Source organism: Nerophis lumbriciformis, linkage group LG24 (genome assembly GCF_033978685.3).
Source record: "Nerophis lumbriciformis linkage group LG24, RoL_Nlum_v2.1, whole genome shotgun sequence".
In the NCBI taxonomy this organism is placed as follows: domain Eukaryota; kingdom Metazoa; phylum Chordata; class Actinopteri; order Syngnathiformes; family Syngnathidae; genus Nerophis; species Nerophis lumbriciformis.
Window position 1 is genome coordinate 29007501 of NC_084571.2, and position 16692 is coordinate 29024192.

Below are 16692 nucleotides of genomic sequence, written 5' to 3' on the forward strand. Positions count from 1 at the left end.
CCCACGCCAGGAAACCAGCCAAAAAAGAACAGAAAACGAAACGGCATCATCTGGTACAACCCCCCATACAGCAAAAACGTCTCAACGAACATTGGACACAAATTCCTCAATCGGATTGACAAACACTTTCCCAAAGACAACAACCTAAGAAAAGTATTCAACAAGAACAACATCAAATTGAGCTACAGCTGCATGAACAATATACGACAAATCATCTCAAACCACAACAAAACAATTGCAAATGAGCCGTCGACCCCCAGTCAGAACGACTCCAAAACCAACAAAGCATGTAACTGTCGAAAGAAACCTGATTTCCCCCTCAACGGGGGATGCTTACAAACATCAGTTGTCTACCAATCTAAGGTAATACGCAAGGACATTAACACATCCGACACATATGTAGGATTAACCGAGGGTGAATTCAAAACCAGATGGAACAACCACAAGGCTTCTTTCAGGAACAAAAACCTGCGAAATACCACAGAACTCAGCAAACACATTTGGGACCTCAAAGACAATAATGTTGAATATTCAATAACATGGCAAATTCTTGCATCCAGCACACCTTACAATAGTGGTAATAAAAGATGCAACCTATGCTTGAAAGAGAAACTGTTCATTATTTACCGTCCAGACCTGTCATCCCTCAACAAGCGCAGCGAAATTGTAACAACATGCCGCCATAGACGGAAACACCTCCTAGGTAACACATGAGCCAATCACCACGCCCCTAGGCCAGCCTGTACCCACCCACTCTGTGCCATATATAAACCATGGTATGCGAATGCTCCCATTAAAATCTCCTGACGATTGAGGGTACCCCCCCTCATGAAACAGGCCTGTAGAGATGAAATAGTCTTGTGATTTTTTTCCCCACACATACATACATATATATATATATATATATATATACATATACACATATATATATATATATGTGTGTGTATATATATATATATATATATATATGTGTGTATATATATATATATATATATATGTATGTATGTATGTATGTATGTATGTATGTATGTATGTATGTATGTATGTATGTATGTATGTATGTATGTATGTATGTATGTATGTATGTATGTATGTATGTATGTATGTATGTATGTATGTGTGTGTGTGTGTGTGTGTGTGTGTGTGTGTGTATATATATATATATTTCTCGCACACTAATTGACTGAAAGAGCACGCACTTGCCGCTGATAATGTCACGTTATTGATGGGAAAATGCATTTTTAGACAATATGATTTGCCTGAGCAGCTAGGAGACACCGAGAGTAAAGAGCGGTAGAAAATGTATTAAAAAGAACAGATTTATAAAAATAATAATAATTAAAAAAAAAAAAATTATTTCTTTTTTTTTAAAACTTGGGACGTTCAGCGGGCCGGATTTTGGACGCTGGCGGGCCGGATCTGGCCTGCGGGTCGTAGTTTGGGGACCCCTGGTTTACAGCTTCACCTAGTTTGGAAGTCCAATTAAATACCTCTATTTTGCGTTTCACACACCCTCTTTATTTACCAGTAGAATTGCTGTTTTTTTGCCATTCTTTTTCTCGACTCTGTTTCTGCTTGTATGTGCTGTGTATGTGCGCACTGACTCACTCAACAAGCGCCTCGGCTCAACAATATCACCAAAAAAAACAAAACCGACACTCATGCATATAATCACGTTTCATCAAACATATATTAACGTTGTTGCCCTACGGGAAACTGGGTAACACATGGCACACTGACTAAGCTTAACCTATTGTTACTATAACAAACTACAAGGTTAATATAGTTGGCTTCTCTTTCTTCCCTTCCATTTATCTGCTTTCTTTTGTATTTCAAGTTATCATTACATATATGTATTGTTGATAATAGAGGTAATTATTATTATTCATTATCAATAGTGCTATTTCTATTGGTATTTGTATTGCTCCATTTGTAGTGTAATAATGCTCATTGTCATTTCTGTATTATTAATATTTATTTCACCAACTGCTTCTCTGGTATCACTTTTACCATCATATTTGTACATATTCTATTTGCTGATGTTGTTCTGTTGTGTTTGCTGTTGTTGTCTCTCTGTCTTATCCCCCCTCCTTCTGTCTTCCTTTTTTTCTCTTTCTATTCCCTCCTGCCCCGGTCCGGCTGCACCAAATAATAATATAAATCCATTTAATATAGTCAAATACCAATAAGGCAACACGAGAAGTATCCCACACTTCTCTTTTGTAAAGTAAAGTATTTGTACAGCCTAAAAGGGCATCTACATCAATAATATGATTTGCCTGAGTAGCTGGACAGGAAAAAAAAAATAGTACAGGTATTTTTCAAATTCATTAGTACCACGGTACTTTGCTAGTACTGATATACCATACAACCATACTCCCAATTAACCACAATAAACACTTTATTGTGACTTGGTATTAAAAATCTCCACAAGCAGTGTTTTACCTGACTTGTGGTCCATCAGAAAGAAAATATAAGGGCCGTCTCGGACCACTCCAAAGAGCTTCAGGACGCGAAGAGATCTGAGGGCACTCCACGTGCTCACCTCCTCGCTGTTGAACCTCTTCAGGGTGATCTGCCAGCACGGGAAAGAAGCGGGCTGTTAAAGAGACAACACAAGCCACGGGTTGAAGACCGTTGCTTCTGCGTCACCTTTTTGACTGCAAATTTGAAGCCTGTGTTGATATCTCGAGCACTGTGCACTTCGCCATAGGAGCCTTCTTTGAGGAACTTTGACAGGACAAACTCCCTCCCTTCCTTGTACTCGGAGTCCACAGGCTGGAGCTTCTACGACAAAAAGGTTGAATTAGTTCACTACGATTACGCTTCACACGCGGTTGGAGAAGAACTTACTTCATTGTAAAAAATGATCCCCTCGTTGCTGACCGAGTCCTGAGACGGCCACTCCTCGCCGTCCTCCACCCACGCGTCCCGCTCCACGTCTTTGAAGAAAGGCCCCGCGTAGCACGGGTCCCCCTGACTAACGCTACCCCGGAGCCCGGCGAGGGCCAGCGAGCAGTCCCCGGCGCTGCTGAAGGAGTCGCTCTCTTGCCCATAGGAGTGGAGGCTGTGCGGGGCGTTGCTGAAAAAACCCGTCCAGGGCAGAGGGGAGCAGCTGGACCCTGTGTTGAAGATTTTTGGGCTATATAGAGAGGGCGATGCGTCCTGTTCCTTACAACTCTCCACACTGCTGCAGCAAGAAGAACTGAAGGGGCTCCTCCGTCCTTGCAACGACTCGTCCTACGAGAGCAAAAAGCAAAGCTCTAATAGATATACAATTAATTACCAGGTACCTTATTTATAAAATTGTGCGTTTTATTCGATCAGACGCAGAAAAAAAATTCTAATCTATAAAAGCAAATCTCATTATAAATCACAGCTACAGTGTACTACCGCTATGGTGATGATCTAAAGCAGGGGTGTCGAAAGTCATTTTTTACAGCCCAAGGCACATTCTAAAAATACTAAAAATAAAAAAACAAACATTAAAAAGTGAAATAAAAGCAGACTGTTTTTTTCATTCTTTCGTTTTCTTTTATCATTGCTCAAAAATTAATAATGAATCAAAATCAATGTTATGAATTATTGACCTATTTACAGCTCCAATTACTTCACATTCAATATTCCACTTTTAAATTTGTTTGGGGGAAACTATTGCATACTTGTGTTTGCCATATGAAAAATGAAGTTTTCTTTGACAAAAAGGGGCGTACAACAAAAAAAAAAAAGTTGGTCGTGAGAGTAAAGTGTTAAAATTGAAAAAATAAAGAAATGTATGACTTATTTTTAACACATTTATTAGTGGAGCCCTTTTGAATTCACAAGAATTTTAGTGTTTAAAAAAAAATAAAAAATTAATTAATCTGTCATTGCTCAATGAATTAAAACAATGGTTCTATGTACTATTGACCTATTCAAGGCTCCAATTACTTCACATCCAATATTCCACTTTTAAATTTGTTTGGGGGAAACTATTGCATACTTGTGTTTGCCATATGAAAAATGAAGTTTTCTTTGACAAAAAGGAGCGTACAACAACAACAAAAAAGTTGGTTGTGAGACTAAAGTGTTAAAATTGAAAAAATAAAGAAATGTACGACTTATTTTTAACACATTTATTAGTGGAGCCCTTTTGAATTCACAAGAATTTTAGTGTTTAAAAAAAAAAATGTAATCTGTCATTGCTCAATGAATTAAAACAATGGTTCTATGTACTATTGACCTATTCAAGGCTCCAATTACTTCACATCCAATATTCCAATTTTAAATTTGTTTGGGGGAAACTATTGCATACTTGTGTTTGCCTAATGAAAAATGAAGTTTTCTTTGACAAAAAGGGGCGTACAACAACAAAAAAAAGTTGGTTGTGAGACTAAAGTGTTAAAAAATTTTAAAAATTAAGAAATGTATCACTTATTTTTAAAACATTTATAAGTGGAGCCTTTTTGAATTCACAAGAATTTTAGTGTTTTATTTTGTTGTTTTTTTAAATCTGTCATTGCTCAATGAATTAAAAACAATGGTTCTATGTAGTATTGACCTATTCAAGGCTCCAATTACTTCCAATCAAATATTCCACTTAGAATTTTTTTGGGGGGGAAAATAATGCATATTTTTTGTTTTTGCATTTTAAAAAACGGTTATCTTTGACAAAATGTCATAAAACATGAATATTTTTCTACTTTTTATCAACTGATAGACCTGAAGTTGATCTAGAGACAGGCCAAAAGTTTGGACGCACCTTCTCATTCAATACGTTTTCTTTATTTATTATATTTATATATAGTGTAATAATGCTCATTGTCATTTCTGTATTATTTTTTATTTTCGCTAACTGCTTATTTGCTATCACTTTTACCATCATATTTGTACATGTCGTATTTGCTGATGTTGCTCTATTGTTGTTGTTGTTGTTGTTATTGTTGTGTTTGCTGTTGTTTTTGTCTCTCTGTCTAATCCCCCTCTTGTCCCCACAATTTCCCCCTCTATCTTCTTTTTTTCCTCTTTCTATCCCCTCCTTCTCCGGCCCGGCTGCACCAAATGATAATATAAATACATTTAATAAAGTCAAATACAAATAAGGCAACAAGAGAAGTATCCTACACTTCTCTTTTGTAAAATAAATCTGAACAGCCGATATGGGTATCTACATCAACTATATGATTTGCCTGAGAAGCTGGACAGGACAAAAAAATAAAAAAAATATTTATATATAGTTTTGATGCCTTTCGTGATAATCTACAATGTAAATAGTCATGAAAATCATGAAAACGCATTGAATGAGAAGGTGTGTCCAAACTTTCGGCCTGTACTGTGTGTGTGTGTGTGTGTATGTATATATGTATATACATATATATATATATGACTTACTTGTATAACTGAGACCCTTTTGGCTCCCCATGACCAAACTTGAGGGGAGCCTTAAAGGTAAAAAAAAAAAAAATCGATGGTATTTGTTTTGACAGTGAAAAATATCAAAATGTTCCCCCACATGCGGCCCTAAGTGGAAAAAGTTTGGACACCCCTGATCTAAAGGTTTCACGTGTCGGACTGGCAATGAAGGAAGTCCTGAACTGCGACTCCCAAAAAGGCGATATTTTCAGATTGGTGTTTATTATGTCGAGGACTGTAACAAAAATATTTCTGGAGGGCTACGTAATGTCATATTTAATACAAATGATTTCAATTTAAATGCCAATATTGGACCAATCAAAGTGTCAGCTCCACGGTGAACTGATACTAAGGACAAAAAGTATTGGGACATCTGGAGTGGGAGATGAATTCCCTGTGTCCCAAGACTTTTTGTCAATTTTAGATCATTCTTACCAAAATATGCTCCAAAGAAGTCCCGCTCTCCTGCTCGGGGACTCCAGAAGCTACTCGGTATCTGCAGCTTTCCTCCTCCTCCTTGCCGCTTTGTTTTTTCCGACATTTGCGCTTTGTCCGTTTCCGCGCTTTCTTCCTCTGGCCGGGCCGACAAGTCGACGACGAGCAGCTGGGCTCCTGGACAGAGGCGGTGGTCGGACACGCCACGTTGTTGTGCTCCGGCTGCAGACTGGAGAGCGAGCGAGCGTCCCGTCAAAACGTCATTTTTAATCACATCGGCTTTTGAAAATGTTATTTGAATGGCAGTACCTGATGAGGTAACAGCTTTGGGAAGGAACATAGGGGCGCTCGGAGCAGGACGGACTAAACTCCTGGGAGTCCTGGGTTTCACCTGAGGAGAGGGGAGTGTTAATCCATCAATGAAGCCCATTTTGAAACCCATCTAAAAAGACAAAATTACATTCGGCTTGTGCGATGAAGGCGGAGCTCTTCAGCGGCGCTTCTCCAACCTGCTCAGCAGTCCCCTGAGTCAGCACTTTATTCAACAAGGGGCTCAGCGCTATGTAGTCCACTTTGCCGCTTTTCCACGGCTCTTCCTCCTCCTCCTCCTCTTCTTCCTGCTGCTGCGTGCCTTTCTCTGTGGCGGTACATTTCGGGTATGAGCCCTTCAGCTCGACAGGGGACGACCCGGAGAAGGGGGCAGTGGAGTTGAAGATCCTCTGCCTCACCGCCATGGCTTGTGCAAGGTCTCACGTGTCTGAAGAAGCACAACATGGCGTCAGTTATAAGGCTCAATATATATCGTGATAGACACATTATCAATAAAAAATGAGTTTGATAAAACCTTTGATATATATATATGTATATATATATATATATATATATATATATATATATATATATATATATATATATATATATATATATATAATATGTATGTATATATATATATATATGTATGTATGTATGTATCAGTGACGTGCAGTCACTAGAGGCAGGTGAGGCAGTGACTGCAGGGCCACAACATTAGGTACACCTGCAGACTGCAGGTGTATCTAATTCACAACTCCTCCAACATGAACATTATTGTTTTTGCACTTTTTGGCTTCTTATTAAATAACTTTTGTAACCTATTTTTATGGGCTTTCCTATTTGTGATGTTAAGTTCCTGTTATGCGCTGTTATACAGTATATGCCTTGAGCTCTTATTTTGAAGGCGCCAAGAGCGTAAGTGATGACATGTTGTAGTGGAGCGGAGGTTTTTGAAAGAAGGTAAATAAAGTGGTCCTCGTGTAAACTGGAGCCTCCGTGTTTGATATTTTGTAGTTTCATACAGTATAGGCGACATTTATAAACCCTCGGTTACACTTTTTTAAATAGATTCAATCTTGCACGTGGAAAGTTTAAGTGAGGGCTTTAGTTGATATAACACACCCGTCAGGGGGTTAATTAATCCAGCACAACAGCGGCGAATGGACTTTATTTATAAGTAAAGGTAAGACCATAATAACAAGCAGGGACAAATGCTGGTATGAGCTTTTAAACATAACCCGTTAACTGCTGCCAATCAAATGGTGAATAAGATACTCTTTAAGCTTCATATGTTTGTAAATCTGACTGTGATGAAGTCAGTGCCTCACCAGCCATCAACCTCACCGCACGTTACTGGTATGTATGTATGTATGTATGTTTCCAAAATGTTACTTATGTGGAGTAACATTTTGGAAACGTAATGAGAAAGAAACTCAAGCAATATCCTGATATCAGGCAAATAGGACAAGCATTTGGTGTTAAGGTGGTATTTGAAGGAAGCTGAATGCTGAGAACAACTGTGTCTGATAATTTATCCTGAATTCATCATGTATTATTTTAAAGATTTAAATATCATATATTCTGTCGGTAACACTTTAGTATGGGGAACATATTCACCATTAATTAGTTGCTCATTGAAGTAACAAAGACTTAATTTAGAGTTATTTGGACACTAGGGGAACATATAAGGGTTAGGGTTACTAATAAGCAATTATTATTATTATTAGCCTTTATTTAACCAGGTAAAATCCCATTAAGATCAGAGATCTCTTTTCCAAGGGAGACGTGGCCAAGAGGGCAGCAGCAAGGTTACATTAAAAACAGTGAACAAATACATAAAACGTCACATTTACAACATTAAAACTTGCTCACATGACATGACACATGTGCATACAGACAAGGTAGACTGCAGTCCTTTCACAGAAGCTTTAAACTCATTCAACGTAACTAGGGTTTGAAGTTTAATATTCGATTGTAGGTTATTCCAAGCCTTTGGTGCTGAAAACCTAAATGCTTTCTTGCCCAGTTCAGTTCTTACTTTGGGGACGACAAATTGCAGAACATTCATTGAACGAAGATTGTGACTTCCTTGTCCATCCATCCATCCATCTTCTTCCGTTTGTTTCTTTGTTAAAAGACAAGACAGATAAGATGGAGTGATACCCAGAATGGTTTTGTAGATGAAAACATACCAATGATTGAGGCGTCGAGCACATAAAGATGTCCAGTTAACCATTGAGTATAACACACAATGGTGAGTAAGGGGAGCGCAGTTGGTGATGAATTTCAGTGCCCCGTGGTACACACTATCCAGCTTGTGGAGACAACCAGCAGTAGCATTCGTGTACAACACATCTCCATAGTCAATAACAGGTAAAAAGGTTGTTTCCACCAATTTCTGTTTCACAGTAAAAGAAAAGCAAGACTTGTTTCTATAATAAAATCCCAGTAAAAGTTTCAGTTTTTTACAACATACTGAATTCTGAGGTTATTGAGGAAAGACTCTTAGTTAATGGCTTACTGGTTGTATAATAAGGCCATGCAGAATAAGGCATTAATAAGTATTTAATAATGACTATTAAGAGCCAATATTTTACTAATTTGCATGTTAATAAGAAACTAATTAATGGTAAATATGTGTTCCCCTTACTAAAGTGTTACTGTTCTGTCTTATTCATTTATTATTAAACAATGTGTCTGTCGGTGTTTACTCTTGCATTTGTTCTCTCATTACCGACTATTTATTATTAAAGATTCTTGAGTCTTCCTTTCCCGCTGATTAGAAAATGGGTGCAGTGGAACAAAGTCAACACGGGAAGCGGACAGTAAATACAGAGGCACAGGGAAGGGGTAGGATTAAATAAGATCTGCTTCTCCTTTTGTGCAAACATTCTTTAATGTAACCTTATTAAGCATGTATACCATTAGACAAAATGTAATGACGAGAGTGTTTTTACAAAATACTTATTGTTATTCACCTCTAATAATGTGATTATTGTTCCTGGGGTGCAAATATTATTTGTTTAAGTTTGCTTATATCATTTGCCCTAAGAACTACATTTACAATATCAGATGACGTGAAATATGTGTCGACTTTTTTGGAGCCATGCCTCTACGGACAAGGGATTATGCCTCGCCCCCACCTCGCCGCTTCAGGTTTTGCACAGAAGGACACACCTTGCATTTAACTGCAGTTGCCGAGAGTGACTTTTTTTTTTTTTTTTTTTTTTTGCGGGTATGGATGACACAGGAAGGAAGGGCCTGTTTAGGGACCGTTGAAGTTGACTCGGTCGTCTGAAAATAAGTCACAGGAAGTGCCCTCCTGCTTGGTTGAGGCACAGTGCGACAATGAGCAAGTAGATGACTATAATTGTAGTATTATTTACCAAAGTACTTTTTTTTTTTGTGTACATTTTCTTGTAATTTTTACCATTTATAGTGGTAGTGTCTAACTCTTTTCACCGAGGGCTGCATACTTAAAAGTAGAGATGTCCGATAATATCGTCCGATAAATGATTTAAAATGCAATATCGGAAATTATCGGTGTCTGTTTCAAAAAGTAAAATTTATGACTTTTTAAAACGCCGCTGTACGGAGTGGTACACGGACGTAGGGAGAAGTACAGAGCGCCAATAAACCTTAAAGGCACTGCCTTTGCGTGCCGGCCCAATCACATAATATCTACGGCTTTTCACACACACAAGTGGATGCCATGCATACTTGGTCAACAGCCATACAGGTCACACTGAGGGTGGCCGTATAAACAACTTTAACACTTTACAAATATGCGCCACACTGTGAACCCACACTAAACAAGAATGACAAACACATTTCGGGAGAACATCTCCACCGTAACACAACATAAACACAACAGAACAAATACCCAGAACCCCCTGCAGCACTAACTCTTCCGGGACACTACAATATACACCCCCCCCAAACCCTGCCCACCTCAACCTCCTCATGCTCTCTCAGGGAGAGCATGTCCCAAATTCCAAGCTGCTGTTTTGAGGCATGTTAAAAAAAAATAATGCACTTTGTGACTTCAATAATAAATATGGCAGTGCCATGTTGGCATTTTTTTCCATAACTTGAGTTGAGTTGATTTATTTTGGAAAACCTTGTTACATTGTTTAATGCATCCAGCGGGGCATCACAACAAAATTAGGCATAATAATGTGTTAATTCCACGACTGTATATATCGGTATCGGTTGATATCGGAATCGGTAATTAAGAGTTGGACAATATCGGAATATCGACAAAAAAGCCATTATCGGACATCTCTAATCGTTACCCACATTTTTGGTGTCGCCCAAAACTAATGTACAGTACCCTAACAACTGAAGAATAAGTGCTTATTATATTACACCAGAAGTGTAGATGGAATCATGTTACATCAGAAAGTAACCAAATATTAACAGTACATTAGCAAGTAGAAAAATAATAACAGTTTTGAGAAAATATTACAACCGGAATTTATGGTAACATGTTACAGCATATGTCATCAGCCAAATTAAGATTAATTGTAACCCTTTTTGAAAAGCTTATATTATCATTTATATACCAAATAATATATTGTGATATATATCTTTATTGCAGGAGGCTGCAATACATATATATCGCAATATAGATTTTAGGCCATATCGCCCATTGCAAGCGGAACTGTCTGAAAAAAAGCTTAATATATTTTGCATAAAGCAACCATATTGTCCAGTCACATGTTGAAATGAATAAAAACTTGACAATGCTACTTAATCCAAGCTACTTATTAAAGAGAAAAAATGCACTTAATCGCAGTTGAGCATTTTAATCGTTTGATAGCCGTAATAAAAAAACAATTTCCTGATCTGGCACTTGTAGAACAGGAATACAACATTTTCCAAATATGTATTACATAAGTCTAAAAAGCTGCAATTGCAGGACAAGGCCTCATTTACGGTTGCATAATAACAACAATAGTGTCTGTTTTGCTGACTTTTAGCCTCATTTGTAGTGATGCTAAAGATCTAAAAGTCAAAGCTTGTTGCTCGAGAGCATGGCGGACATAAAGATGACATCACCATTAATATCTTAAACATTTTCACTCAAGTTTTTGTGCGCCGCAAGAACAAAGCACTTGGAGTGGCACTTCCTTCAGAAGGCATGTGAGTTAACGTGGAAAGGCAGGGTTAAATAAGAGCCAGTTGACACACGCACACAAAAGAAACATCTGAGAGGAGACGTACCGACAGGAACAGGGTTGAACTCTCTCCACACTGACTAAACAAAACAGCAACATGTATACAACAACATAAACAAACAAGTAACTCGTCCTTTGTGCTCTTGTCTGTCTCTCTCTCTTCCTTATTGCTGCGATTCTCTTTCTTCAGGGGAGGAGTCTGGCCACTTACTGGAAATGCATCTCGACCTATTTGGCGCCTCCCCTTGGACTCTGCTGACTCTCGACGGCTCCGCACACCGCAGCATGTGTAGGTTTGCTTTTGACGAGCCAATGAACCGAGACTGCGATCACAGCAGGGCCAAAACACACACTTGTGACGTTAAGCAACTCAATACTGTGGAACCGCTGAAGTGGGACGCACCTGAAGCGTAAGATTATCAGGACAATGTTCAGCTAAAGCAGAGGTGTCAAAGTCGTTTTCACTGAGGGCCACGTCGTAGTTATGTTTGGCCCCAGAGGGCCGCTTCTAACAGTGAATAGTATTATTACACAATTGTTTAATGCATTTCATAAGTAGAATTTTTTTTAAACTAAAATGTAAAAAATACATGGTAAGTTGCAATAATTGCACCTCAAAATGTAGTGTATATTACTGTAAATGGAAAAACAGTACTGCTGTTTTTATGGTAAAAAAAAGGCAGCTCAGTTGCCAGAATTTTACTGTAAAATGTACATTTGTATTTTTTTACTGTAAATTAAAAAAAACTGCAATTTTACAGTAAAATGTTGGCGCCTGAGCTGCCAGTTTGTTTGTTTTTTTTAAACGCAAAACAACAACTAGATTTTTCGGTGTATTACCGTATTTTTCGGATTTTAAGTCGCTCCGGAGTATAAGTCGCACCGGCCGAAAATGCATAATAAAGAAGAAAAAAAACATATAAGTCGCACTACAGTATAAGTCGCATTTTTGGGGCAAATTTATTTGATAAAATCCAACACCAAGAATAGACATTTGAAAGGCAATTTAAAATGAATAAAGAATAGTGAACAACAGGCTGAATAAGTGTACGTTATATGACGCATAAATAACCAACTGAGAACGTGCCTGGTATGTTAACGTAACATATTATGGTAAGATTCATTCAAATAACTATAACATTTTTTTAACGCATATTATTTCCAGGCTATAGCGGGCCACATAAAAAATGTGGCGGGCCAGATTTGGCCCCCGGGTCTCGAGTTTGACACCTGTGGTTTAGACTGAAGTCATTCCAATCAGATTTGGGCTACTTCCTGATGTGGCCTGAATCTGTTGCGAAAAGATCAGAATTGGTAACACAACATAAACACAACAGAACAAATACCCAGAACCCCTTGCAGCACTAACTCTTCCGGGACGCTACAATATACACCCCCGTAACTTCAGTTGATTTATTTTGGAAAACCTTGTTGCATTGTTTAATGCATCCAGCGGGGCATCACAACAAAATTAGGCATAATAATGTGTTAATTCCACGACTGTATATATCGGTATCGGTTGATATCGGAATCGGTAATTAAGAGTTGGACAATATCAGATATCGGCAAAAAAGCCATTATCGGACATCTCTAAAAAAAATCTTTGTTAAATGCCAACATACAGTGCATCGATGGACCTTGGCGTGAGCTACTTGAGACGATTTAACAGCTCCAAATCAACCGATTCCACACAGCCGGCAATTAATCAATTGATATGTCTCTGCATCATCCTATACTACCGCACAATGTTGGAAGCATATCTCAGTAATGAAAACATCGTGCAATAAATACTCCTGCATTGTCTGCCGAACGTCGGTGTCGATTCAGCTCCTGATTCCAACTAAACATAGCGACAGCGGCCATCCTGGGCTGACTTTGCGGCGTACACCCACACAGATTAATGAAATTCCAAAGGCTTTAGTAAGAGTAGTGAAATCGGACTTGACCTGCAGTCTGCCTCGCCACAACACACACACACACGGCAACAGCATTCCTGCAAGGACACATGGCTGGAAAACGGCTCCAGCTGCGCCGGTTTGAAATGCTTTTTGATCACTAACCGGCATGCTGAACACTTATTAGTGATAATTATGACAACATAACTTGACTGTAGGTGTTCACACGGTATTTCTTACATGAACAATTTCTCGTTAGCAACGTCACCAACTGACGGTACGTTGGATTTGTGTTATGGCAATGTTACTTCTTTGTAGTGCAAATGTCCCTCATTGGCTACCATTGAGATAAACAACAATTTCACCCATGTAATACTATTAATGACCTATCTATTGTTTATGCTGCCTATTAGTTCAAGGTTTCTGCAGGTATCAGCATATTTAATGCCCTTTTTAATACCACTTCAAACAAATGTAATGCCCAGTTATTACCGGTATATTTAGTCAAAAGCTTACAACTGTCTGCATCATACTTGCCAACCCCGAGAGACTCCCGAAATTCAGCGCCTCTCCCGAAAACCTCCCGGGACAAATTTTCACCTGAAAATCTCCCGAAATTCAGGCGGTGCTGGAAGCCACGCCCCCTCCAGCTCCATGCGACCTGAGTGACGTGTCAACAGCCTGTATTCACGTCCGCTTTCCCACAATATAAACAGCGTGCCTGCCCAAACACTTATAACTGTAGAATGATCGAGGGCGAGTTCTTGGTTTCTTATGTGGGTTTATTGTTAGGCAATTTCATTAACGTCCTCCGCGGTAACAACACACAACAACAGCAGTCATGTTTTATTCTACCGTAAAGCAGTTCGTCTGCTGTAGGGATGTCCCGATCCAGGTTTTTGCACTTCCGATCCGATACCGATATTGTTTTTGCATTTCCGATCCGATACCGATACTGACCGATACCGATACTGGCCTATCCGAGCATGTATTAAAGTTTAAAGTTATTTAGCCTACTTAGTTGTCAGAATCATGTTGAAAAGGGTTTTAGTACTCTTGATAACAACTAGCCAGCTGAATTAGGGGAGTTTGAATGATACACAATGGTTGGTAACAAGAAACTGACCTGTTTATTCAAGGATAAACACAAAATAGACAAAATTACCTGTATACATGACAAACAGAAATGGCATCATTGAACTAGGGCTGGGCGATATGGCCTTTTTTTAATATTGCGATATTTTAAGGCCATATTGCGATACACAATATATATCTCGATATTTTGCCTTAGCCTTGCATGAACACTTGATGCATATAATCACAGCAGTATGATGATTCTATGTGTTTTGATTGATTGATTGAGACTTTTATTAGTAGGTTGCACAGTGAAGTACATATTCCGTATAATTGACCACTAAATGGTAACACCCCAATAAGTTTTTCAACTTGTTTAAGTCGGGGTCCACTTAAATTGATTCATGATACAGATATATACTATCAGATATATACTATCATCATAATACAGTCATCACACAAGATAATCACATTGAATTATTTACATTATTTATAATCCAGAGTGTGGAGGGGGGCGCCGGTTGTAAGTGTCAGAGTTTGATATGAGAATAAATCTAAAGTTAAAATATAGGGTAGAAATGCACCCATTTGCAGGAAATGTAGTTTTGATTTTCAAAATTTTCTTTCAAGGCTTGCATGTCTACATTAAAACATTCTTCTTCATACTCCATTAATATATGCTACTTTTAAACTTTCATGCAGAGAAGTAAATCACAACTAAAAAAATCACTAATTTTTTCATACGGTGTTGATGTGGAAATTTTTGCCTCAGCATTTTGATGGTGTGGGCGTGTGGCACCAAATAGAGATAAGCGTCTCGACAGACGTCACAATATTTGAACAATGATGACGAAAACTGTTTTCTCTGTCGTGTCGGTGTGTTGAAAATTGTTATGCGCTTATTTTTTTATTAGATTTTGTGCGTGGCATAGATTTGCTATGCGCAGAGGACGCTTGAACAGTGCGCAATTGCACAGGCGAGCACCTTAGAGGGAGCGTTGCTCGCACGGCTGCGCTAGCATCACAGCTAACGTTAGCCATGCTGCTACCTCTCTGCTCGGGGAGGACATATACGTATGTGACGTATGACGTGACAGTATGTGACGTGTGTAAGAAGGTGCGCTGCTGTCTGTGAGAGGGAGACACAGGAAAGAGTGAGAAGAGCCTGTCGTGTAATACCAGCAGCTAAAAGCAACTGCGTGACAATTCACAGACATGTGGATGTGTTGAAGGTGTGCTGGAAAATGCGGAACGGAAATTACAGAACAGCAGAAAAGTGGAATGTATTATTTAAATCGGTACGTTGGAAAACACGGACCGGAGTTTTTTTTAAAACTGGATCTGGATCGGCATTTTCCCATGCCTTGCCGATACGCAATTTTTGGCAAATATCGGCAGCCGATCCGATCCAGATATCGGATCGGGACATCCCTAGTCTGCTGTAAACAGCAATGTTGTTGTAATATATTGAGTTGGAGGCAATAACCAGGCGAGGTGATGAAGTACGTCTCTTTACTGTAGACTTCAGAACAGACTCACACACTTGACGTCAGGTGCGCAACACCACATAAATTGTTGGCCAACTAAAAAGTAACCCCAGTACGCTATAGCCAACATTCACCAGGATATGGCAACAGAAAAACATAGATCACTCTATTACATTCCTCCCCTTTTAGAAATGTAGAAGTTACTCTAAATAAATAAACAACCCAACCAAAAAAATGCAGCAGCTCAATTAAAAAACTGTACTTAAGCCACATTCTCAAGGTTGGCAAGTATGGTCTGCATAGACCAGGGGTCGGCAACCCAAATAGTTGAAAGAGCCATATTGGACCAAAAATACAAAAAAATAAATCTGTCTGGAGCCGCAAAAAATGAAAAGCTGTATATAAGTGTTATAAAGAAGGCAACACATGACGTAAGTGTCTATATTAGCTATAATAGCCTACTATCAAATTTATTTTAAAGTCTTATATAAGTCCTATAATAAAGGCAGCATGTGACGTAAGTGTCTATATTAGCTATATTAGCCTACTTTCAAAATGACTATGTGTCGCAGGCTGAAGCAAATCTGCGTTGACAGAAATGTTGAAATTTAATATTTATTCTACACATTTTTACAACATTAGAAACCATTAGTAAATCAGAGGCTACTCAGAAGGTGAGATAACTCCTGGAAATTACAAAGGTATAGATGTGTGTGTCCAAGTTAAAATAAACAGCAGGCTGTCTTCTTCTAATGGCTTTATTACGATCTTTGGCAAGATAGGTAATGTTTGCTGTGGTCTGGAACAACATGGCACACAAACAACTATCAGAAATGCAGTCAATATTAGATACATATAATGTGTGATGAGACATGCAAAACTAAATTATATACAGAGGATAAAAGTAAAGGATATTAA

General features: G+C 38.6%; 1 protein-coding gene and 1 long non-coding RNA gene across 6 annotated transcripts in view; one reads left to right on the plus strand and one right to left on the minus strand.

Moving 5' to 3' along the window:
* The window catches only part of LOC140679803 (uncharacterized), a 40186-nt gene extending 28621 nt beyond the window's left edge, over nt 1-11565 (plus strand). The window contains exon 3 of the long non-coding RNA XR_012051153.1: nt 11509-11565. This is a non-coding gene — a long non-coding RNA (uncharacterized lncRNA). The remainder of the gene's footprint in view (nt 1-11508) is intronic.
* map3k14a (mitogen-activated protein kinase kinase kinase 14a) overlaps nt 1-16692 on the minus strand; it is a 42742-nt gene that overhangs the window by 21319 nt on the left and 4731 nt on the right. The window contains exons 1-8 of one of the 5 annotated variants that reach the window (XM_061981932.2): nt 11365-11545; nt 8177-8263; nt 6287-6583; nt 6136-6217; nt 5827-6055; nt 2854-3240; nt 2653-2787; nt 2446-2575 (exon numbers count right to left, since the gene is read on the minus strand). In XM_061981932.2, coding sequence (XP_061837916.2) covers nt 2446-2575; nt 2653-2787; nt 2854-3240; nt 5827-6055; nt 6136-6217; nt 6287-6560 — 1237 coding nt within the window. In that variant the 5' untranslated portion in view covers nt 6561-6583; nt 8177-8263; nt 11365-11545. Of the gene's footprint in view, nt 1-2445; nt 2576-2652; nt 2788-2853; nt 3241-5826; nt 6056-6135; nt 6218-6286; nt 6584-8176; nt 8264-8330; nt 8537-11364; nt 11546-16692 lie in introns of those variants that run through there. The other 4 variants (XM_061981930.2, XM_061981931.2, XM_061981928.2 and 1 more) reach the window with 4 other exon arrangements.